Source organism: Tursiops truncatus, chromosome 5, assembly GCF_011762595.2.
Source record: "Tursiops truncatus isolate mTurTru1 chromosome 5, mTurTru1.mat.Y, whole genome shotgun sequence".
Classification (NCBI taxonomy): Eukaryota; Metazoa; Chordata; class Mammalia; order Artiodactyla; family Delphinidae; genus Tursiops; species Tursiops truncatus.
Genome location: NC_047038.1, coordinates 97916328 through 97940567, shown reverse-complemented (window position 1 = coordinate 97940567; position 24240 = coordinate 97916328). Strand labels below are relative to the sequence as shown.

The window sequence follows — 24240 nt, the reverse complement described above, 5'->3', positions numbered from 1 at the left end:
TCTCATAGTGTGAATACAGTACCCTTTAGAACTTTCTGTGGATACTAATTAGAATTTTTTAAAGTTCTTTTCTGTTCTGCATATTATCTGCTTCTGTCAGACATTTTTTCTGTATGCTCTCATTGTTTTTCTTTTATGTCATTGGTTTTCTTCATGTATTTGGTAATCTTGGCTGTCCATTGAGATTTATAAATAAAGAGGTAGGCTGATTGTTTTAGGTAAATGACAGGTTTTCTCTCACCTTTGAATAGGAAAGCTGGCTACAAACTTCTGTATATGTGAACAGGATTGAAATCACCATATTTGTAGGTCAAAATCAGATGAAATCTACAATTTTATGTTGACAGTATTGTAAGCTCATAAATGAATATGCATATGTTGGTGGTCCATGGTCAGATTTTTCATTTATGGAGTATCAAATCAAAACTATTTTGAGATTATTGCTCTAGTGGATTGACCATATGTTTTACAGCTAAGCAGACTTAAGTTCAAGTTATGGTTCTGGTAATTACTAATTTTGTGAGTTTTGCTAAATGACTTAACGTATATATATGCTTTAGTTAACTCCTTTATAAATAAGTAAGAAAGAATGTTATCACCAAGAGTTTTGTAAGATTATAAATAATGTACATAAAGAGCCTAGGACATCATAGATTCTTGGTAAACAGTAGTTGCCTATTATTTTGAGTTAATATGTTACTAAATTTAATATCACATAAATATAATGAAAACTTTAAAAAATAGAAGCTATTGCTATAGATGGAATACCACTTTTAATTAATTTTATCAATTCCATAGAGTTATTTTAAGAGCCCCCTATGTTGCTAAAGAATTTTTAAAGAAGAATCAATATAAACAGATGATTGGCAGGGCTGGCCGTGCTGGAATAGATTCTACTGGGGAGAGTATTCTTATATTGCAAGAAAAAGACAAGCAACAGGTAATAATCTGGTGGATGGTTGGTCATTTTGTTGTCTTTTCTTGGACTTTGGTCTAGCCTTTTTATGAGATTGTCTTTTAAAAATTAATTATTAATATTCCTTTAACTAATGTTTCCTTCTCTCCCATGATTAAGAATTAGAAAGAGTAGTTCAAATACTTTTCTATTTCAGGCAAACAATGAAAAGTATTTTCCTTATTTATCTTCTTCCATTTTCATGAGAATACCTGCTAAATTCTTATTTTTTTGTCTTTATGTTTTTTATCTCCCCCAGCCTTCACACAATCTATGCAAAATATAAAATTTATATGGAACACCATTTATTTTTTATAGTAATGCAAAACATAAATTTATTTTTTATAATAATGCTTTAACTCTTGTAGGTATTGGAGTTAATAAGCAGACCATTGGAAAACTGTTATAGCCAACTTGTTCAAGAATTCACCAAGGGAATCCATACTTTGTTTCTCTCTTTGATTGGTTTGAAGGTATTTTTTAATATTTTTATATCTTATTGCTGTTACCTGAGATAATGGAAGTTAAAAAGTTTTGAAAACTACAAGGTATGAAAAAAATGTTAACTTCTAATCTAATGTGGAAAAGAACAGTCTGTGACATGATAAATCTGAGTCTGGATTTATATGTGCATTTTTAATCCTTTGAATTATAAAGAATGTGAAAAATCAACAAATCATAACTGGGCATCCATTACAAGTAAGAAACTTTGGTGTATACTATGGGGGATAGAAGGAGCTCTAAAGACATGGGTCCTGATGTGGGATAATCCTGCATCTCTGCCACTGTTAAGAATAAGGTTCATTGTAGTCCTGTGACCATAAACATTTGTCAGATCAGTATAGCCTTTATCAGGCAGAAAATTAAAATAAAAAAAATAGTTGGGTGGGGCATAATGGGAAAACACTCTTTTTTTCCTAAGATTAGAAATTGGCGCTCTTTTTTAGGATATCTCTTGAGCTAAACCTTTTTTTTAGGGTTATCCTTAAGTAAATTTTAACTTTGTGCCCAAATCACTCAGCCCGAAAGTGGCAAAGCCAGGGTTTGAATTCAGCTTTCTTTAATGATAAAACCAATGTTCTTAACCTATCATGTAGTCTCTCTTCATCAACCTGAATGGTTTAAGGGAAAATCCAAAATTTAATTGATAAATAAAAGATATGAGACAGGTTTTGATTACCTTGCGGATGAATGGTGTAACGTTGCAGTATCCCCTGGCCATTTACAAGAGTGAAAGGCTACAAGAAAGAAAAGGAATTAATGCTGGGTATTGAAGGAGATAGAGGTTTTAGATAAGCAGAGGGAAGGAATGAGCCATTCCAGGTACTTAAAATAGAATGAAAGATGAGAAACTTTAAGATGATGTGGGGTAACAGTCAATAGATATTATAGCTGTAGAGTAGGGCTGAAGATACCAAAGAGTAGAAGGTTGGGTGGAAAAAGTTGGGGCAGAGTGTGTGCTGTAGATTGGGGAAGACAGGAGAGAGTGCTTAAATATAGACTCAAGAGTTGTGACACAGTCACTTATCAGTGGAGTAATAGTCAAAGTGTTCTGTGGTCGTTTCAAGCAGGGGCTCTGATATCACACATATCTGTGTCTGGGTCACAGCTCTGTCTCTTGTTATCCTGTGTAAATTACTAATGCTCTCTTAAACCTCACTCAGTTGTCTTATCTGTAAAATGGGAATAATAGTATGCAGAAGTATTGCAAGGCTAGTTTGGAAGCAACTGTAGTAATCCATGTATAATGTAATAAAGACCTGCAATTGGAGGGTTGCCAAGGAATTAATAAAGAAGGGAAAGAGATCATGAAGATCATTGAGTCTTATTACATTTATATATTGAATAAGGTAACAGAGAATTCGTGATTGGTTTAAGGTCATTCAGTGTGTTCTGTTTAGATGAGATTATAATTCAGGTTCCTGCCTTGCTGGCCTGTACTCTTTCCAGTATGCCATTGTGAATGTGGAACATTCACTAAGTGCACTTGAAAACTCACCAAAATAGGCCATATTCTGGGCCATAAAATAAGTATCAGTAAAGTTAAAGGATTGAAATCATATAAAGAATGGTATCTAATGACAACAAAATTATAGTATACATCAATAATAGAAAGGTAGGGATTTCTCTGGTGGTCCAGTGGTTAAGAATCCACCTTCCAGTGCAAGGGACACAGGTTCGATCCCTGGTCGGGAAACTAAGATCCCACATGCCTCGGGGCAGCTAAGCCCTCACACTGCAACTGAGACCCAATGCAGCCAAATAAATAAATAAGTATTTAAAAATGAATAAATAATAGAAAGGTATCAGGAAAATACCCAAATATTTGGAAATTAAACAGCATACTTTTATGGTCAAAGTAGAAATCACAAGGGAAATTAGAAAATACCTTGAATGGAATGAAGATGAAAACATATATCAGAATTAGTGGCAGGCAGCTAAAGAAGTGCTTAAGGGGACATTTATAGCTTTAAATGCTTATTAAAATTCAAGGAAGATCCAAAGTCAGTGATCTAAGTTTCACCTTAGGAAGCTAAAACAAAACAAAACAAAAAGCCCCAAAGTAAGTAGAAGGAAGGAAATGATAACAGATAAAAGCAGAAATCAATGACAAAAAATAGACAAGAGAAAATATTAATGAAACCATAAGCTAGTTCTTTGAAAAGATCAGTAAGATTATTGATTGAATTGATCAGAAGGAAAAGAGAGTCGCATAAATTACCAATATCAGGAATGAAAGGAAGGTCATCACTGGATATCCCAGAGATAGTAAAGGTAGTAAGGAATTACCCTTGAATAGCTGTATCCTTGAATACTGAAAAATGAATTCAACAACTTGGATGAAATGGGGGAAATTCTTTTTTTTTTTTAATTTACTTATTTTATTTATTTAATTTTGGCTGTGTTGGGTCTTCGTTGCTGTGCGTGGGCTTTCTCTAGTTGCGGCGAGCAGAGGCTACTCTTCATTGAGGTGCTCAGGCTTCTAATTGCTGTGGCTTCTCTTGTGGAGCACGGGCTCTAGGCATGCGTGCTTCAGTATTTGTGGCATGTGGGTTCAGTAGTTGTGGCTTGCGGGCTCTAGAGCACAGGCTCAGTAGTTGTGGTGCACGGGCTTAGTTGCTCTACAGCATGTGGGATCTTCCCAGAACCAGGGCTTGAACCCACGTCCCCTGCATTGGCAGGCAGATTCTTAACCACTGCAACACCAGGGAAGTCCAATGGGGAAAATTCTTGAAAGACACAATTCCCGAAATTGACTGAAGAAATAAAAAATCTGAATAGTCCTATATTTATTAAAGAAATTGAATTTATAATTTAGAACTTTCCCACAAAGAAAACTCTAGGCCCAACTGACTTCACTGGTGAGTTCTAACAAACATTTAAAGGAGAAATAATATCAGTCATACACACATTCTTTCAGAACGTAGAGGAAGATGGAACACTGCTCATCTTATCTTATGAGACCAGCATTATGCTGATACCAAAACCAGATGAAGATATTACAAGAAGAGAAAACTACAAGCCAATGTCTCTGGTAAACATACATATAAAAACCCATATCAGGGCTTACCTAGTGGCTCAGTGGTTGAGAGTCCGCCTGCCGATGCAGGGGGCGTGGGTTCGTGCCTCGGTCCGGGAGGATCCCACATGCCGCGGAGTGGCTGGGCCCGTGGGCCGTGGCCGCTGGGCCTGTGCATCCGGAGCCTGTGCTCCACGGCAGGAGAGGCCACAGCAGTGAGAGGCCCACGTGCTGAAAAAAAAAAAAAAAAAAAAAACCATATCAAAGTACTAGTAATACAACAATACATTATTAGAACAATATACCATGATCAATCAGAATTTATTCCAATAATGCAAAGTTGGTTTAACATTCAAAGTTCATCAGTATATTGATAATTATCCATTTGACAGAACTCAACATTCATGATAAAAGCTCAACATACTAGGAGTAGAAAAGAACTTCTTCAATCTGATAAAGGTTGTTTATTTTAAAAAAAAAGGAAACTACAGGTAACATCACACTTAATGGTGAAAAACTAAATTTTTTTTCCCCTAAGATCAGGAAAAGAAATCTGCTCTCACTCTACTAATCAACATATGTCAGAACTTGTACCCAATACAATAAGACAGGAAGAAAAAATAAAGCAAACAGTTTAGAAAGGAAGAGTAAAACTGTCTTATTTGCTGATGGCATTGAATTCAAGAAAAATCCAAAGGAATGTCCAAAAAACCAGAGTGTAATTAGTGGTGTCACAGGATACAAGGTCAATGTACAAAACTCAATTATATTTTTATATACTTACTGCAAATAATTGGAAAAACAATTCCATTTACAGTAAATTCAAAAAAAACATGAAATACTTAGGGGTAAATTTAACTAATATGTGTCAGACCTATACACTGAAAACTATGAAACACTGCTTAGAGAAATTAAAGAAGGCCTACATAAATGGAGAGAGATAGCATGTTCATGAATTGGGACACTCACTTTTGTTCAGATGTTACTTCTTCCCAAATTGGCCTATAAATTCAGTGCAATCCCAATCAAAATCTCAACAGGTTTTTTTGTAGAAATTTCACACTGATACTAGAATTTATTTGGTAATGCAAAGGAATAGAATAGCCAAAAATAGTTTTGTAAAAGAACTTGACTTCAAGACTTACTGTAAAGCTTCAATAATTAAAAACAGTGTGATATTGGTGCAAAGATTGACATATAGACCAATAGATCAGTAAGTCCAGAATTAGGCCCATATATGATCAATTCATTTTCAACAAAGGTGCCAAGGTATTTAAATGAAAAAAGGATTTTTTTTTCAATAAATGGTGCTGAAACAAGTAGATACCAATATGGAACAACCACAGACAAATTAACCCCAACTCTTACCTCCCACTGTCCAAAAAAATTAACTCAAAATGGATCATAGACCTAGACCTAAAAGCTAAAATAAAACTTCTAGAAGAAAATCTAGGAAAAAATTTTTGTTACCTTGGGGTAGGCAAAGAGTTCTTACGTGGGAAACAAAAACCGTAAACCATGAAAGAAAAAAATCAATTTAATAGGCTTCATCAGTATTTTAAAATTCTCTTCAAAAGACCCTGCTTAACAAATGAAAAGGCGGAGGAAAATGTTTATACATCTGACAAATATGAGTATGTCATGAGTGAGGACTCCACAAAAGGCAGTGGAATTAGGAGGGAGTTGGGACTTCAGTGCACTCCCTGTGCACTGAGACCAGTGCTCTCAGGTACAGGACTCCTGGGGGAACTGACTTGGCCACAAAAGTCTGGTTTTATGGGCCTGGCAATGCAACCGTTGTTTTCTGTTTTAACAATTGAAGTACAGCAGCAAGAAGTCCAGGCAGAGTCAGCTCAGGAGATTAGCCTATAGGCAGCTGTTGTTTCAAGCCTGCCCATAGGAGACTATGGGGCCCCGTCCTGAGGAGGACAGGCCATCAGGGTTCCTCCTACTCCTTGGGGTAAGGCTTCACAACAGGGCTCTAGTTGTGGAAAGAGGCCAGAATTACAGACCGGGTGGAGAAGTGGGAAAATCTTTAGAGTTAGAACTGAAGCAGAAGTCAAGTCCTCTGGACAGGAACAACCAGGTGGGATAGGGGTGAGAGGCAAGAAGGGCAGTGTGAGGTCAGGAGGCAGAAGGTAGAGGTGGGCATCCCTGGAGAGACTAGGTCCAGGGTTTGGTGGAAGAGATGGAAACTCCAGGAATTAATAAGAGATCATAACAGTTGTTGGGCCATGGGATACAGGGAGCCTCCAATTATTGTTTCTCACAACTATGTTTCAGATGTTCTGCTAGACACTTTATATGTTTTATCTCTGATCTTTGCATACCTTTGAATAAAGTAATATAACTGTGCTTTCACAAAAAAAGAATCCAAGGCAAAAAGGTAGGTTACGTAGGCTGCTTGCACACGCTGGTGCATACTACTGCGGTCTTGCCTGGATCACTGTAATGGTCTCCCAGTTGGTCTCTTTGCATTCACTCTGTCTGCCCTGCCTTCCCACATCCCCTCCAAGTAATTCTTCAATAGACTGATCTTCACAAAATATAAAATCCGAATGTATCACCCCCTTCTGCTTAAAATTTGTCACTGGTTGTTTCCCGTTGCTGTTAGGATTGAGCCCAAATTCCTTATCATGGTCTACTGTGGTAGATTTGGCCTCTGCCTGTCTTTTCATCCTCATCTCTCACCAGCCTTCGTATACTCTGTACTCCAGACATACTGGCCTTCTATTACATTTCTCAAACATTCTATACTTGCTCCTACTGCAGTGTTCTGTAAGCCTGGGACTCGCCCTTCTTACCTCCCCGTCTCCAGTTTCACCCTCACCCACTCCCACTTAACGGTCAGACTTTCACTTCACCACCACTTCCTCAGGGAAGCCTTTCTTTGCCACTGAGTCCAGTCAGTCTATTGTATGCTTTGTAGAAACACATTCTTTCCTTTAATAGCACCTATCAGTTTGTAGTCGTATTCTTGTTAGTGCCATTATTTGGCTAATAACTTTACCCCAGTGGAATGTAAGCCCTGTGACAGCAGGATCCACATGTATTGTCATTTATCACTGAATCCCAGTGACTAGCACAGTGCCTGGCATGTGGTTGGCACTTGGTAAACACTTGAATTAATGAATGGGTTGACTTTGGAGTTGGTCATGGCTGAACTTGCAGGTTGGGGCAACAGTGAAGAACCCAGCTTTGAGAAGCCAGAAGCAGAGTCTCTACCAGTGGGTTTAAACCACTATGTCTATAAGTTTTCAGAGGGCTAGAAAGGTAACCTGTTGGTCGCCAGAAGGATCAAGTAAAGGATTTTGTTTGTTTGTTTACTCCCACGGTTAACTGTAATCGGCCAACCAAAAAACAATATAGAAACTAAGTATGCTGATAATCTACAAACTGAGTATCTTAAAAGTACAATTTGGCCTGAATGAATACTATATTAAGAATGATTTTTATTAAAAGGAGAAACAATAGGAAATGTCTGTGCTCCATTTTATTTTCTGTTATCGCTTATAATGGTTTAATATGAAATTACTAGTTAAGTTTTCCAGTTGAAATATCGTCAGAGCTGTGAGAGAGAAAAATATGCTTATTGATTGACTATATTTTAGTATAACTTGTTGATTTCATTGAAATTGGCTAATATAAATTATTCTAATTCAGAGACAGCTCTACATCTGAATACCAAGTGGTGAGTTAAGTATTACTTATGATTGCCATTATAAGTTTTAAATACTGAGTAAGTGGGGAGAAAAAAAGGCAGCAAAAGAACAGGAAAAGGAGATGGGAATGAGAGAGACAAAAAGCAGTAAAAAACTGCTGTCTATTTTTAGGTAATATGTCAGGGAAAGTATTGCCTGATCCTGTTTTAGTGGAGGCTTTCAGTTGTGTTTTCCATGTTTGTTTGTTTTTTTAATACAATTTTTAAAGCTAAAGAATGTTTTCACATGTGGCTGGAAAGGGGTGGAGGAAGGATTTCTGAAGGAGGCTAAGTGGGAATTAGTGATAATTGAGGAGTAAACAGAGAGCACAGCTTTGGAGGTATTGTGAAAAATTATTCAAAAACCTAAGGGGTTTTTGAATGAGAAATGTGTAGATGTTTTCATTAAAAGTATGAATACGGGGCTTCCCTGGTGGCGCAGTGGTTGAGAGTCCACCTGCCGATGCAGGGGACACGGGTTTGTGCCCCGGTCCGGGAAGATCCCACATGCCGCGGAGCGGCTGGTCCCGTGAGCCATGGCCGCTGCGCCTGCGCGTCCGGAGCCTGTGCTCCGCAACGGGAGAGGCCACAGCAGTGAGAGGCCCGCGTACCGCAAATTAAAAAAAAAAAAAAAAAAAAAGTAGGAATATGATAACTATCTTTTCCCTTAAATTGTTTTCTTCTTTTGATTTTAAAATGTTGTTATAAAATTACCTTTATGCAACTATGTAGATTTTATAATAGTTTTTTATTTAAATAGCTTTGCGGTATGGAAATGAGTCATCATCTTGATTAATTATTCATTCAAAATGTTACCTTGAATTAGGGAAGATGCTCTAATGATGTCCTGAATTGTTTCAGATTGCAACAAATCTCGGTGACATATATCACTTTATGAGTGGTACATTTTTTGGTGTTCAGCAGAAGATTTTGTTGAAAGAAAGAAGTCTCTGGGAAATAACTGTCGAATCACTTAGATACTTGACAGAAAAAGGACTCCTACAAAACGATACTATTTTGACAGAAAAAGGACTTCTACAAAAAGACACTATTCATGGGTCGGAAGAAGAGTTCCAATATAGTTTTCACATTACAAAGTTGGGACGAGCTTCTTTTAAGGGTAAGAGTTTACCTAAATCTCATTACTAATCTGAGAAAATGCATTGGAAAAAATAGAAATTATTATGTAATGTTAAGTTGGATTTGTAATTTCATATTAATAATATTAATCTTATCTTACAAACTGTTGGACTACTTCAACTTTAAAAAGTTGAAAAGTGTTTTGAAACAAGTAATTTAGAGTACTGTAGAGGTATATGGAGAAAAGGGTGGTCATCCCTCCTTCATGCTCCCCTCCCTCAGCAGTCATAAAATCATAATATCTTACCAAGAATAACAATTTGGTATATATTTTTGCAGACATTATCTGTAAATTTCATAACAATTTGATACATATATCCTTCCAAACATTTTTATGTGTACGTGTATATGTGTATATATATATATACATATACATATATATGTATATATACACACACACACACACACAGAGCTTGCTTTTCTCACTTATAAAATATCATGAGCATCTTCACATGTTAATCCCTTTAAATCTACCTCATTTTTCTTTTACTACAATAGTCATCCATAGTATGGATACCATAATTTATTTCACCACTCCCCTATTGATGGACATTTACTGTGTTCCTGATTTTTCTCCATTATAAACAAGGCTGCTTGGGCATCTCTGCTCATGTATTTTTGGAATTGTGTGGAAATGTTTCTCTGGGTTAGATTCCCAAGATTAGAGGGGTTGGGTCAGAAGGTATGTACTTATTAAATGCTGATGGATACTATCAAAATGACCTCCAAAATAGTTGTGTTAAGTTACATAGTAAGAGATTTTAAAGACTTTTGTAGTTAACTCCTAAACTAGACTTACTTTAAAGTCACCTCTTTCCCCCTTTGGTGATTATGAAAGATGAACTATTTGTGTCTTTCTTTTAGGAGCTATAGATTTGGCTTATTGTGACAGTCTCTACAGAGACTTGAAGAAAGGTCTTGAAGGACTTGTGCTTGAAAGCCTTCTTCATCTAATTTACCTAACAACTCCCTATGATATGGCTTCTCAGTGTCACCCTGATTGGATGATATACTTCAGGCAGGTGAGACAATAAGATTCTGCAATACAGGCTACAATAATGGATCAGGATTTGATTTTTGTCAAGTGATTATTCACATTTTTTCTTTATTAAAATATATTTGAAATTGGGCCCTTTGTTTTTGAGTTTTTAAAGTAGTAATATGGCAATAACATTTTTTGTTTGTTTCACTTAAATATTTTCTGTTAAATATAAACATGTTCATTATCAAAAAAATAAAGAAAGGTGCAGAAAAGAAAAAAAGGTCATCCCTGGTCCCATTTCCCCAAAGGTAGTTTACTCGTATGATTTGGTGACCACTACATTTTATAATGCCTGGAATATAAAGAAAACCATGAAAGCCATCCCTGATGATTGATAGTTTAATTACATGAAAGCTCTATTACAGTCACACGTGATGTCACATCATGTCACACCAAACCCGGTGATGTTAATACCTGAGAAGGAATATCATCTTTATCAACAGTAGCAAGGTGGAACTAGCCATACTTGTTACAAAACCAAGTGGTAGAGTACAGTCTATTATGATTTTACTGTGAACAGGCTAGATGCATGAACACATATTAGGCAGAAGCAATATGCAGCTTTTAATTGCAGGAAATTAACTGTCTTTTTAATGTCGTTTTTTAAAATTGTTACTCTAAGTTTTTCTAAGTGGTATTATACAATGCAGTTACTTTCAAAAGCTTTCCCTCTTCTCTCTTCCCACAGACATCTCCCATATTAAACATGAGCCCATAGTCCATGGAAATCATAGTCCATGGTCACAGTATTTGTGGCCATGTCTTTAAGTCATTCTACTAAAGTTTGTTATATTGGGTTGGCCCAAAAGTTCGTTCGGGTTTTTCTGTAACAGCTTACGGGAAAACCCGAACGAACTTTTTGGCCAACCCAAATATTTTAATACTGTATCTTTTAAGCTTGCAATATTTGTAAACAAAATATGTGGGTTTTTTCATATCTTTTATAATAATGAAAGTGTGATATGACTAAATACTGGATTTGATTAATGGCAGACTTTTTAAAGTTACAATTTAATTTTTCAATATATTTATGCTCTTTTTCTCTGTAGTTCAGCCAGCTCAGCCCAGCAGAACAAAATGTGGCTGTTCTGCTTGGAGTCTCTGAGAACTTTATTGGGAAGAAAGCATCAGGTCAAGCTATCAGGAAGGTACCATAGTCTTTTTTTCCTTCCTAAATAACTTAAGTTCATAAAACAAAATTAATGCTGTTGTATCATCTCCTTTGTTGACTTGATCCTTTTGGTTCACTTTTTTTCTCTTTAATATAATTCCCATTTTACTATTTAAAACATCTGAGGACCAGAAATTTAGGTATTTTTTTTTAAACAGTATTTATTTCTGGGTGGTGTGATGGCCCTTTTTTTGTGTACCTTTGTATTTCTAAAATAGTCATGCACATGTAAGTATCATAGGAAAAGGTAAACCTTATTTTATCTATTTTTCTTAGGCTACTTATTATGGCTTAAATTATATAAATTGTAAAATATTTGTAAAATGTTTTCACAGTATTATGGAATCCTGAAATAAGTGCAGTTAAAGGGAGAAAAAAATCTTCTAGAAACCTTTTATTAAGCATTCTACTTGGTATCAGGGATTCTAAGATAGGACGAGTTTGGGATTTTTGTTTTTGTTGTTGCTGTTGTCCCAAAGAACTCCCAATGTACTTGAAGTACATAAAGCATTTTAGAAGGTTGAAGTGGAAAAGCCAATACTCTTGTGTGATATCTTATATTTTTGTGTTTTAAAGTTTAGTCAACAAACATGAAGCAAGTGTTGAATGTACACACTAACCTTGAGAGAAGTGGAAATAATTCTGTGGCAAACATGCATTCAGAATCCTTAAGTTCATATAGTCTTCCACCTCATAATACACTTTTTTTCATTTTTCATTTTCTTTGGTAATCTAATCTTCCTTGAAACGTAATTATCTTACCTACCATTTCCCCTATATCTTTAAAATTTATATAGATTTTACTGATTTCATTTTGAAAAATGGAAGGAGGTGTTTACTTATATTTGAATTGAATTGTGCAGCTGTCCCCTGTATTGATGTATCATAAAATTATAAATATATATCACTTCAGTATTCATGTTGTCAATATTTAAATTGGGTCTTTTACCTCAGAAATGGCTATGTTGTTTAGGCCTTCAAAATGTTGACTAAAGATATTTCTTAAAACAAGCCTTTTGTATCAAACTCTAAAATATAAAATAAAAACAAAATCATATTAGTTTGCAACTCATTACCAAATAATAAACATTTATAAAACCTTATTAGAATAATGTATCTTTTAAAACTTGAATCAAAATTTATTTTTGTTACACTTTATGAAATATAGTCAATAAATGTTTGTTCAATTGATAATTAAATATTTAAAATAGTATGGGCATGGATTTGTCTTAATTACAAATGGGTTAGTTACTAGTTCAGTGCTTTAGAAGTATCTTTTTAAAAAACTTCTGCAGAACATGATGTTTACTTAGAATCTAATTGATGTCTTCACATTGAAAAAGACCTTTAAACATTTTTTGTAAAAATCTTGAAATTGGCATGATGTGGCTTATCTTGCCATGTAATATAATCACATCGTTTTTCTTGGCTTAGAAAATACATTCTAAGCAAAATCTACATTGACTCAATTTATAGTTAATAATGAAGATGCACTAAAATTGGGAAATTAAAAGGTAAACTTTTCCTACTTGTTTTTCAGCTATCATGCTTTTCAGCTTAATGCTTTTTAAAAGGGTGATCCAGTACAACATGCAGAATCTGTAATTCTTATATCCTTCAATGTGCCACCCTAAGTTCTCATCTTAAACATTCTTTTACTGTAGTAAAGGATATAATTTTATATTTTAAACCTACTTTTTCTCTTTAAAATTCATCTTTTTTTTCCTCTGATTTTAAGCATGAGTTACTCAGTTTCTGAGTTAGCTTAATATTAGCTATGAAATGCTTTACCCAAAAAATAATCACTAGGCAGCACAGGCAAAAGCACATAACAGAATAGAAATAGTCAACTACAGGAAGCATTTTTCTTTCAGTGTTTTAACTTTGGAAACATTAATTATTTACCATGACCATGTGGAAATCATAGAATCTAGTGTTTACTTTTTAGACTTATTAACATATTTATCTAAACAAATGCGTTTGTCTAATTTATAATCACAGTCACACATATATATACCACCTATAAATACTACAGTAAATGTAAAGGTTTCCCCAATTCCTTTCCTTCCTGTATTCTTTCCTAAGGCTACCATAACAAATTAGCACAAACCAGGTGTCTTAAAACAACAGAAATGTATTCTGGCACAGTTCAGGAGGCCAGAGATCTGAAATCAAGATGCTGGCAGGGCTGTTCCTTCTGGAGGCTCTGAGGAAGAAACCATCTTGCCTCTCTCCTAGCTTTTGGTGGTTGCAGGCAATCCTTGTAGATGTATCCCTCCAAAGTCTGCCTCCATTTTCACATTGCCTACTCTGTGTCATTCTGTGTGGTCTCTCTTGTAAGGGATGACAGTCATTGAATAATGGGCCCTTAAGGGCCCCCTGTATATCCAGGATGATTTCATCTCAAGATCCTTAACTAATTACATCTGCAGAGATCCTATTTCCAAACAAGGTCACATTCAAAGGTACCAGGGGTTAAGACTTGAGCATATCTTTTTTGGGGAACAATTCAACTCACTACACTCCCTATAGAAGGAACTTTAAATTGGGAACAATTTGGCATATCTCTTTTTTTACACTCAGAAAAACGGTAATTTGAACTCATCTAAAGTACGTTTGTTAGAACTTAGATTTATTTCTGTGGAACCATTCTATCCTTGCTCTCCTGTGGTACAACTTCATGCTCTTTACCTTTTGTCCATTTTGAATGTAATGTACATTTTTTAGCAGGTCCAGTACATAAACTTATTTGTGTCTTTCTAGAAGGTGGACAAGAATATTGTCAACAGACTATACCTGTCTTTCGTTCTTTATACCTTGCTCAAAGAGACCAACATTTGGAGTGTGTCTGAAAAATTCAATATGCCTCGAGGATATATACAAAACCTTCTCTCTGGAGCTGCCACATTCTCCTCTTGTGTGTTACACTTCTGTGAGGTAATTCCATTAAATAGATGATATATGTTGTGTGCATCTTCTGTTTTAACCGTTACTGAACTCAAAAGCCAGTTAGTCAATATGTTCTCTTGTTTCTTCTGTTATTACAAAGCACTCAAAATTTGTTTAAAATATATCTTTGTTTTTATCCACTTACAAAAATACTATATACATGCATGTAATAAAGGTATTACAGAATGACAGAATCAACTAAAACATAATGAACAAGTAGGAAGTCCTTAGTTATCCCTACTTTTAGAGCTATCATTAATAGTTTCAAGTATTTGGAATCAACTCTTTTTTTTTCTACTCTTTCTTTTTGTTGTTGTTGTTTTTTCTTTTCTTTCTTTCTTTATTTTTGGTTGCATTGGGTCTTAGTTGCACCATGAGGGATCTTTCATTTCAGTACGTGGGCTCTTTGTTGTGGCACACAGGCTTCTCTCTAGTTGTGGCATGAGGGCTCAGTAGTTGCGGCATGAGGGCTTAGTTGCCCTGTGGCATGTGAGATCTTAGTTCTTCAATCAGGGATCAAACCCGCGTTGCCTGCATTGAAAGGTGGATTCCCAACCACTGGACCACCAGGGAAGTCCCTGGAATCAACTCTTAAAATAACTTTTCTCCATTGATGTAGATTCTGTGTGAGTGTCTTTCTCCTGAGTGGTAACTATGTAAAGTGTTTGATTGGTATGTTACCAATATCCAGCAGATACCTGACTACTCAGTACCATGTTCTTTTGATTACCACAGTAATTTCCCATTTTTGCTTCCAGTGTCAAGCAGCTACGTCAGTTTCTACATCAAATGTGTGTTTTATAAAATAAAGAAGAAAACTTAATTTTGGCCATATGCATTTGAGATCGATTTATTTAAGACTTTACTAAAAGAAGCTTTCAGAATTTCCTTAAATAACACAACAAAGCTTACCAGAGTTTTCTACCCAGTTTTTGATGAGTTTATAAGATAAGCCATTTTTGTTGCATTGAAATTTATTGCTTTGGGGTGGCATAGTAATATTTGTTTCTGTACTTTTTTTTTCTGTACTTATTTTTTTTTAATTTTTTCCACAATGAATTCTACTTTTAAACTTAAAATCTACTTCATTTGCCCTATCTTAAGCCTCCATATTCTGTGTGTGTATAGGGCAATTAGTTCTATCATATATGCTAATGGAGTAAATAATCCAAAACTACTTGGCTTTGGATTGAATGATAATTATTTTAGCAAATTTACCTTTTAAATACCTTTTATTTATGCTGATTTTTAAATTTTAACGTATATTCCCTAATTACATGGTAGCTAATCAGTACACAAACATTATGGATAATAAGGAGAAGCTGGCCTTTAAAATGTATTTTCTTAAGTTTACTGTGTTTGTTCTTCATATTTAAAAAGGTGTTCCATGATAATTCTATCCCTTTGTTTTACTTAGAACTATAAGGATGTGAGCCTTACAGAATTGTTCAAGTGAAAGACTCTATAGGTTGAACTTCAAAAGCAACTATAATTTGATGGTTGATCCTAGGGTCAGTCTACCCGACAACTCTCATGAATGTATTTTCAATATTTTAAAGCATTTTTTTTCTTTATAAAAAGTTATGTAGGACTTCCCTGGTGGCTCAGTGGTTGAGAATCTGCCTACCAATGCAGGGGACATGGGTTCAATCCCTGGTTTGGGAAGATCCCACATGCCATGGAGCAACTAAGCCTGTGTACCACAACTACTGAGCCTGTGCTCTAGAGCCCACAAGCCACAACTCCTGAGCCTGCGTGCTGCAAATACTGAAGCCCGTGCGCCTAGAGCCTGTGCTCTGCAACAGTAGAAGCCACCACACTGAGAAGCCCATGCACTGTAGTGAAGAGTAGCCCCTGCTCGCTGCAACTAGAGAAAACCCACGTGTAGCAACAAAGACCCAACATAGCCAAAAATAAATAAATTAAATAAATAAATAAAAACAAAAAAAGTTATGTAAGTGGAATAAAATAGTACACCGATCATATTAGTTAAGATACTTTTAACTGCAAGTAACAGAAAAATTCCATAGAAATTTAAACAATAAGGAAAAATGAATATCTTATGTAGCAGGAAAGCCAGAGCTAAGGCGGTTTAGGATTGATTGATTCAGTAGTTCTATTCAAGGTTTTCTTTTCCTCTTTTTTTGCTGCCATACTAGTGCATTGACTACTTTCCTACTAGTAGGAAAGTAGTAGGTCACAAAGTAGCTAGCTAATGTTGTTCCATGCATCACAAATGCTCACAGTGATACCCAAAGGTTAGAAAGGAAACTTAAAAAAAAAAAAAAGAAAAAACCAAACTACTATTACAGAAAATTTCAACCCTATATTTAAAAAGACAAGGTAATGTAATGAATACCCATTTACCCACCCAGCTTTAAGAATTACCAACTCATGGTTTCTAATACTATTTTAAATATTGCTGCACTGAGCATCATCTTGTATTTGAATCCTTCCATATTCAGTATTTTGTCTTCAGGGTAAATTTCCAGAGGTAGGAATTGTTTTCAATCATTTGGGAAAGAAAAACTATGCAATCACTTGCTGATGTTTTGATAAAAATGAATAGAACTCTTCTTATTGACTTCTTTTTCTTTTTTAATTGGGGTATAGTTGTTTATTTTTCAATTTTCAATCTTTTTCCTCATCCTAAAACCATTCCATCAAATTCCTCAGTCTCTGCCATGTTTCCTTGTAACAATTTTGCTTGGAGTCATTGTTCATCTCTGGCTTAACCCAACTTCCAGAATTTACAGAAGGGAGCGTCCTCTCTGAGCCCTCTCCCATGCAAACTAGATTTTGAAATAACTTACCAGATTTAAATTCTGCATATTTCTTTGTGTTCTGCAGGAACTTGAGGAGTTCTGGGTTTATAGAGCCCTTTTGGTAGAACTTACCAAGAAGTTGACTTATTGTGTAAAGGCAGAGCTAATCCCTCTCATGGAAGTGACTGGAGTTTTAGAGGTTAGTAGCCTCCCAGTTTCCCACCTGAGATGATTTCAACTAACAGAAAAATCAGGTTTTACTGTCATGTCACAGGGTAAGTGACAATAGCCTTATTGTTCATTTATCATGGGAATCTTTTTTTTTTAATTAATTGCTGCCATGGTCTCCCAGAAATCCCTGTTAATCTGGAAAAAGTTCTGATGAAAAATCACATTCATGGGAAAAAATAACAGTAGGGATGGGGTGACTCTTCCCAAGTATATGTGTCATTCTTAACATCCCTTCCTTCCTCTACTCCAGTGAAGAATCACCTTCTGTCAGTTTAAACAGTGCTTGTTGAAGGTGGTGGTGACTTGGTGGCAGTGAGGGTCATTTACGTTTTCTAAGGGAGTGAGGAGAAAGTATCCTCAGCTGGTTTCTTAGCTTTCTATTTTTCACCAACCCTTGATTTCAGTTTATCCTCTGTTATTCAGTTCTTAAATCAGAGGAGTTCTGTTTGGGAATGCAGACACACACCCCTACCTCAGGTCCCCTGAGTAGATGGTAAGAACATTTTAGGGGTACTGGACTAAAACATTTGATTGGGGATGCCCCTAGCCTAAGTGCCCTAATGGGTTTCTTATTTCTGATTGCAGCACACATCAGCTCACTTAAGCTACACAGAAAACTAGCTATCTTGCAGTCAGATTGGAACCACCCAAATGCGTCTTTTAAAATTCCTCGGGATTCTGATGTGTTATCTCTTCATATTTATTATCTTAGTTTATTCCTGTCTCTGCAAGTGAATTTTTTCCCTTCAGTAAGACACTTAATTACTTTTTCCTAATCCCAAATTCTGATCCTAATGATTTTTGTAATACTTTTCAGGGTCGAGCAAGACAGTTATACAATGCAGGTTATAAAAGTCTAATGCACTTAGCTAATGCAAATCCTGAAGTGCTGATAAAAACAATTGATCATTTATCAAGACGCCAGGCCAAGCAAATTGTTTCATCAGCCAAGGTAAGCAAACTATTTTTTAATCTTTATGATATATATATATTTTTTAAAGTAATTAATTAATTTTTGGCTGTGTTGGGTCTTTGTTGCTGTGTGCAGGCTTTCTCTAGTTGCGGCGAGTGGGAGCTACTCTTCTTTGCGGTGCGCGGGCTTCTCATTGCGGTGGCTTCTCTTGCTGTGGAGCACGGGGTCTAGGCGCTGGGCTTCAGTAGTTGTGGCTCACGGGCTCTAGAGCACAGGCTCAGTAGTTGTGGCGCACAGGCTTAGTTGCCCCACAGCATGTGGGATCTTCACGGACCAGGGCTCAAACCCGCGTCGCCTGCATTGGCAGGCGGATTCTTAACGACTGTGCCATCAGGGAAGCCCAATCTTTATGATATTTTGTAGTGTAATCTCCTTATACTTTAGATATAAAAGCAAAAACGTTTAACTATATATGCAAAAGTTTATACTCACAATATTTGGATAAAAATAATACACGTGTTATGATACAAGGTTTGCTAAAAGGAGGAAAAGGATCTCCTAAAAAATAAAGACGCTTTCAAGAGTTCATTGAAGTACGAGGAACTCTGGAACTCGCTGAACTCTGCCTCCCGCTACTCTTGACACAGAAGTCCTTTCCTCAGCATCCCCAACACCTTCACTGACAAGGAGCCTACAACCTCAAAAATTAAGTAGTTCTATTTTTGGACCCCTAGTGTTACAAAGAGCATCCCAATATAATGAGGCTGTGTTAAAATGTCTACCATGGCATCATAGAGTACTACCCTGTGGAACTAGACTGTTGCTTTGTTCATTTGGTAGCTTTTCACATACTTGAAAATGGCTCTTCTTGCCTCCAAGGGCTTCTCTTTTCTGTTTCTTTCACCTGTAGTAAATAACCTAGTTTTAGGCTATTCACTATACTGGTTACCCTTTGCTAGATGCAATCCAGTTTGTCATTACCCTCCTGCTCCATGTGGGTAAATCCATTACACAACAGTTTGGGATTATTTCCTTCTTGATCTCAACTATAATTCTGTCCTTGTGGTCTGAAATCTCATAGTTTTTTGTTTTTGTTTTTTTAACTTCATCGTTATACTATTGTCATATATAGATCAGAAATGGCTGAAAAGTAAATTTCCATCTTACTTTGTGAATAGTGCTCACATTGTTTGTATTGCTTTGATTGATCTTTACAACAATCCTCTGAGGTGGGCAGAGTTGGTGTTACATTCAATTTACAAATGAAGACACTAAAACTTGTTCCATTAGATTAGGAGTTCTTTGGGTTGATAGGGATGAAGTTATAGTTATTTCCATTTCTGTAGCACCTAGCACAGTATTCAGCCTATAGTAGATATTTAGCAAATATTTGAATAAATAAATAAATAAAATTGGGGCTTCCCTGGTGGCGCAGTCATTAAGAATCTGCCTGCCAATGCAGGGGACACGGGTTTGAGCCCTGGTCCGGGAAGATCCCGCATGCCGCAGAGCATCTAAGCCTGTGCGCCACAACTACTGAGCCTACACTCTAGAGCCCACGAGCCACAGCTACTGAGCCCGCAAGCCACAGCTACTGAAGCCCGCATACCTAGTGCCCATGCTTGGCAACAAGAGAAACCACCGCAATGAGAAGGCTTCGCACCACATCAAAGAGTAGCGCCCGCTCTCAGCAACTAGAGAAAGCCCGTGCATAGCAACGAAGACCCAGCGCAACCAAAAATAAATAAATAAATTAATTAATTAAATCTATTAATAAATAAGATTTAAAGAAATTGATTTACCCAAGGAAACACAGCTAGTCAGTAAGTAGTAGAGCAGGACTATAGAGTTACACTATATGTTATTAAGGATACAAATGGAGCTGCGGTAACGATGGCCAAAATAAGTGACTTTAAATGTTAAAGGTTTATTAGTGTTCACAGCTGATATGAGGAATCAGTTGTGTGTCCAAGGACCCATACTGCCCCTGTCTCATTGCTCAGCCAGTCTTAATATATAGCTTCCATCTTATGGACTGAGGTACATGCTCTCCTTCCCACCATCCCTTCTGCTTTTCCAGTAAGCTTGAAAGAGTAAAATGGATATTCCTTGCAGGATTTTGAGTAGAAGAGTGGGTTAGAGGTTGCAAATAGGGGATGGAAGTAAGGAAAACAGTTAGGATTATACTGAGGTTAAACAGGTTTTTGCAGGAATGCCACAAAAAAGTTGTGTGTCCTTAGTACATCAGATCAGGAGCCACAGGATGTCACTTTATCACATTACTGATAATGACTTTGATCATTTGGTTAAGGAGGTGTCATCTGGCAAGCTTTTCCGCTGTAAAATTATTATTTTTCCCTTTTTATTAGTATTTTTGGAGTGGATACTTTGAGACTATGTAGATATCCTGTTCTTCATTAAACTTTCACACACTTGTTTTAGCATTCATTGATGATTTTTGCCTCAGTTATTTCTATGATGTTTGTCAAGTGGTGATTTTCTAGCTCCATTGTTCCCTCTATATTTTTTATTGGCATTTTACTATGAGGAAAAGCTATTCCTTCCTCATTTATCTTTTAATTCATTTATTTATATCAGAGTGAATGATGGGTTCATACTTATTTTGATACTCAAATGGTCTCAGAGTTGGCCAGGAAGAGCCCCTGCAGACTGGCTCCTGTGTCTTTTTGGCGTGTCCCCATCATTATTGGTGTACTTTCTTACTTTCTGGTTGTATCTGTCAGGGTCTAATCATTAGGAACAGAAACCACACAGTAATTTGAACAGGAAAGCTTAATATAAAGAATTAGTCAGCAATGAAGACTCAACACAGCCAAAAATAAAAATAAAATAAATTAAAAAAAAAGAATTAGTAACAGAGGTTACTAGTTGGCCTCTGAGGGGTAAACAGAACACTTCAAGTCATTTGATGTTGGTGGTGTTCTCTGTATTCTAGTAATGTTGACATGTGAGTTTTGTATGGTTTACTTATTGTCCTTTGTGATCTGTAGAGTGCTTACAGGATGTGTTGGCAAATTCATTTTGCAGGGTCACCATTACCTCAGTTACTGGAAAGCTTACCTAATTACATTTTTTTTTCCTTGACTTCATTGCTTTATTTTTTTTTATATTTGAAATTTCCTTTTTTTAATTAATTTTTATTGGAGTATAGTTGATTTACAATGTATTCATTTCTGCTGTACAGCAAAGTGTCAGTTATACATATACATCCTAATTACATTTTAGACTCCTTTATATAGTGCTAAATAATGCTATGCTTTATATCAAATTGGTAGAGAGTGGTTTTCTTCCTCTGTGTGATTTTGCTGACCTTTTTATCATAAAAATGTTATAAGAGAAATAGTGCAAATATTTCACACCAATATACTCAAAACCCAGATGCAACAAATACGAATATTTTATTTCCGGCTTTTTTAAAGAAAGGGGAGAAATCGTTATTCAGCAAATATTCATTGACATCCACTATGCGCTGGGTTTAGAAATACTTTCTTTGCTCATTATGCTTCTTTTGAAATTAGCCATATTAATTTTAGGAGCTTGAATAAAACTTTTCTTTGAAACACTGATAAGCTTTTAAAAGATAGCATACTAAACTTTGAGGAATAGTAAAATCCAAATATAAAGGCTAACATTTTCAAGAACTAATTAAATTTTTGCAAAATTGTCTTAAATTTTATAGATTAAAAGTTAATTTTTAAGTGGCTGAGTCTTCAATAAAACAAATCTTTGAGAGTATTAAAGCTCCCTTATTTTTGGTATACCAAATGCAGTGATCAGCTAAAATGGCTTTAACTAAATGTCTTAGCTTCATTAATTGTAATCACTTGTTCTTAAGTGGCCATTTTTCAATCTCATTATTAGTTTTAATGTCTAGTTTGGTGGTATGTAAGGATTCAGGTGTCAAACAGATGGTGGTAAAATGTTAGCAGTTCTCTAGAAATCGGTGTTTTTGCCTCATGTCTTGATTTTTTATTGTAGTTGCTGTTGCATGAGAAAGCAGAGGCTTTGCAAGAAGAAGTAGAAGAGTTATTGAGACTGCCTTCTGATTTCCCTGGTATTGTGGCCTCTTCTGTTGAAAAGGCATGAAACTGTCACATGAACACTTTTAAGTGTGAATTATTTATTGTACATATGTTTTATTAAAGATTCCCTGTAATTTATGAGTGAAAAAATATATTTTAATTATATATTAAGAACTGTGGATGATGTTTGAATATTCCTGTCACCCATAATTGCATACATAATTATGCATTATTTCTTTGCTCAAAAATCTGGGGTTTACCACAAAATGAAATCCAACTTTCTTAACATATCCCCAGCCTACCCTTGTAGCCAGATCTTTCATTATCCTCTTACCCATTTCTTTCATCAAACTGGACTATTTAAAATCCCAGAATTTTCCCTGGGATTTCCAAACTCTCTCTTTCCTAACTGCTTTATGCTATTCCCCATGCATGGGAAATTATCTTTAAAATGTACTAAATACTTCAAGTTTCAACTAAGAATGCTAGAATACTATCTCCTCTAAGAAATTGTCCAAGTTCAACCTCCTCCCCACCCCATACATCATGGGTTCTTACCCTCCTATAAGTATTGTGAGTCCCTCATTTATGCCCATGTCTTTTTTATTTTTATTTTCTTTTAGTCCCCATTTTTTTTATTCAAACAGAAAGTCACAAAAATTATAATCATCCTCATCAGTTCACTCAGTCCCATGTAATTAATTTTTTTTCATCTTGATATTTTGTTAGCACTTTTATGAATTCATCAGCTTTCCATTAGAGTTCTGAAAATGCTTATTCATTCAGCTCAGCAGTATAGTCAGTTACCAGAAACCTGTACTTGTTAGAGTCTTTTCCATGAATTCCTTGAACATGAAACCCTTTTATAGGAATATATTTGCAAAAGCATCAGAGTACACCCAGAACTGTCTGCAAATGACAAAAGACTTAAAAATGACCACGGTTAAAGATTTGATGAAAGTTCATGATAATGCAATTGACAAGGAAATTTAGTTATTTCTGAGATGTACATTTTAAAGTAATAACTAGAATTATGACTTATTATACCAGAACATATAAGATTTTTAAAAATTTCATGTACTGTCTGAAACATTTATATTGACATATTTCCATACAAATAACCCAAAAAAAGTTTAGTATTAGTTGTTTTTTTGTTTGTTTGTTTATAGTGCAGGTTCTTATTAGTCATCAGTTTTATACACATCAGTGTATACATGTCAATCCCAATCGCCCAATTCAGCACACCACCATCCCCACCCCACCGCGGTTTTCCCCCCTTGGCGTCCATACGTTTGTTCTCTACATCTGTGTATCAACTTCTGCCCTGCAAATCAGTTCATCTGTACCATTTTTTAGGTTCCACATACATGCGTTAATATACGATATTTTTCTCTTTCTGACTTACTTCACTAGGTATGACAGTCTCTAGATCCATCCACATCTCAACAAATGACTCAATTTCATTCCTTTTTATGGCTGAGTAATACTCCATTGTATATATGTACCACAACTTCTTTATCCATTCATCTGTCGATGGGCATTTAGGTTGCTTCCATGACCTGGCTATTGTAAATAGTGCTGCAGTGAATATTGGGGTGCATGTGTCTTTTTGAATTATGGTTTTCCCTGGGTATATGCCCAGTAGTGGGATTGCTGGATCATATGATAATTCTATTTTTAGATTTTTAAGGAACTCCATACTGTTCTCCATAGTGGCTGTATCCATTTACATTCCCACCAACAGTACCAGAGGGTTCCCTTTTCTCCGCACCCTCTCCAGCATTTGTTGTTTGTAGATTTTCTGATGATGC

General features: G+C 35.8%; 1 protein-coding gene across 8 annotated transcripts in view; it reads left to right on the top strand.

The window, feature by feature from the left end:
* The window catches only part of HELQ (helicase, POLQ like), a 40410-nt gene extending 17847 nt beyond the window's left edge, over window positions 1–22563 (top strand). For 5 of the 8 annotated variants that reach the window (XM_019932851.3, XM_073805413.1, XM_073805412.1 and 2 more), the window contains 9 exons: window positions 799–940; window positions 1324–1428; window positions 9037–9295; window positions 10180–10337; window positions 11407–11505; window positions 14292–14465; window positions 17328–17441; window positions 18291–18425; window positions 22386–22563. In XM_019932851.3, coding sequence (XP_019788410.2) covers window positions 799–940; window positions 1324–1428; window positions 9037–9295; window positions 10180–10337; window positions 11407–11505; window positions 14292–14465; window positions 17328–17441; window positions 18291–18425; window positions 22386–22493 — 1294 coding nt within the window. In that variant the 3' untranslated portion in view covers window positions 22494–22563. Of the gene's footprint in view, window positions 1–798; window positions 941–1323; window positions 1429–9036; window positions 9296–10179; window positions 10338–11406; window positions 11506–14291; window positions 14466–17327; window positions 17518–18290; window positions 18426–22385 lie in introns of those variants that run through there. The other 3 variants (XM_019932853.3, XM_019932854.3, XM_019932855.3) reach the window with 3 other exon arrangements.
* Window positions 22564–24240: the final 1677 nt, after the last annotated feature.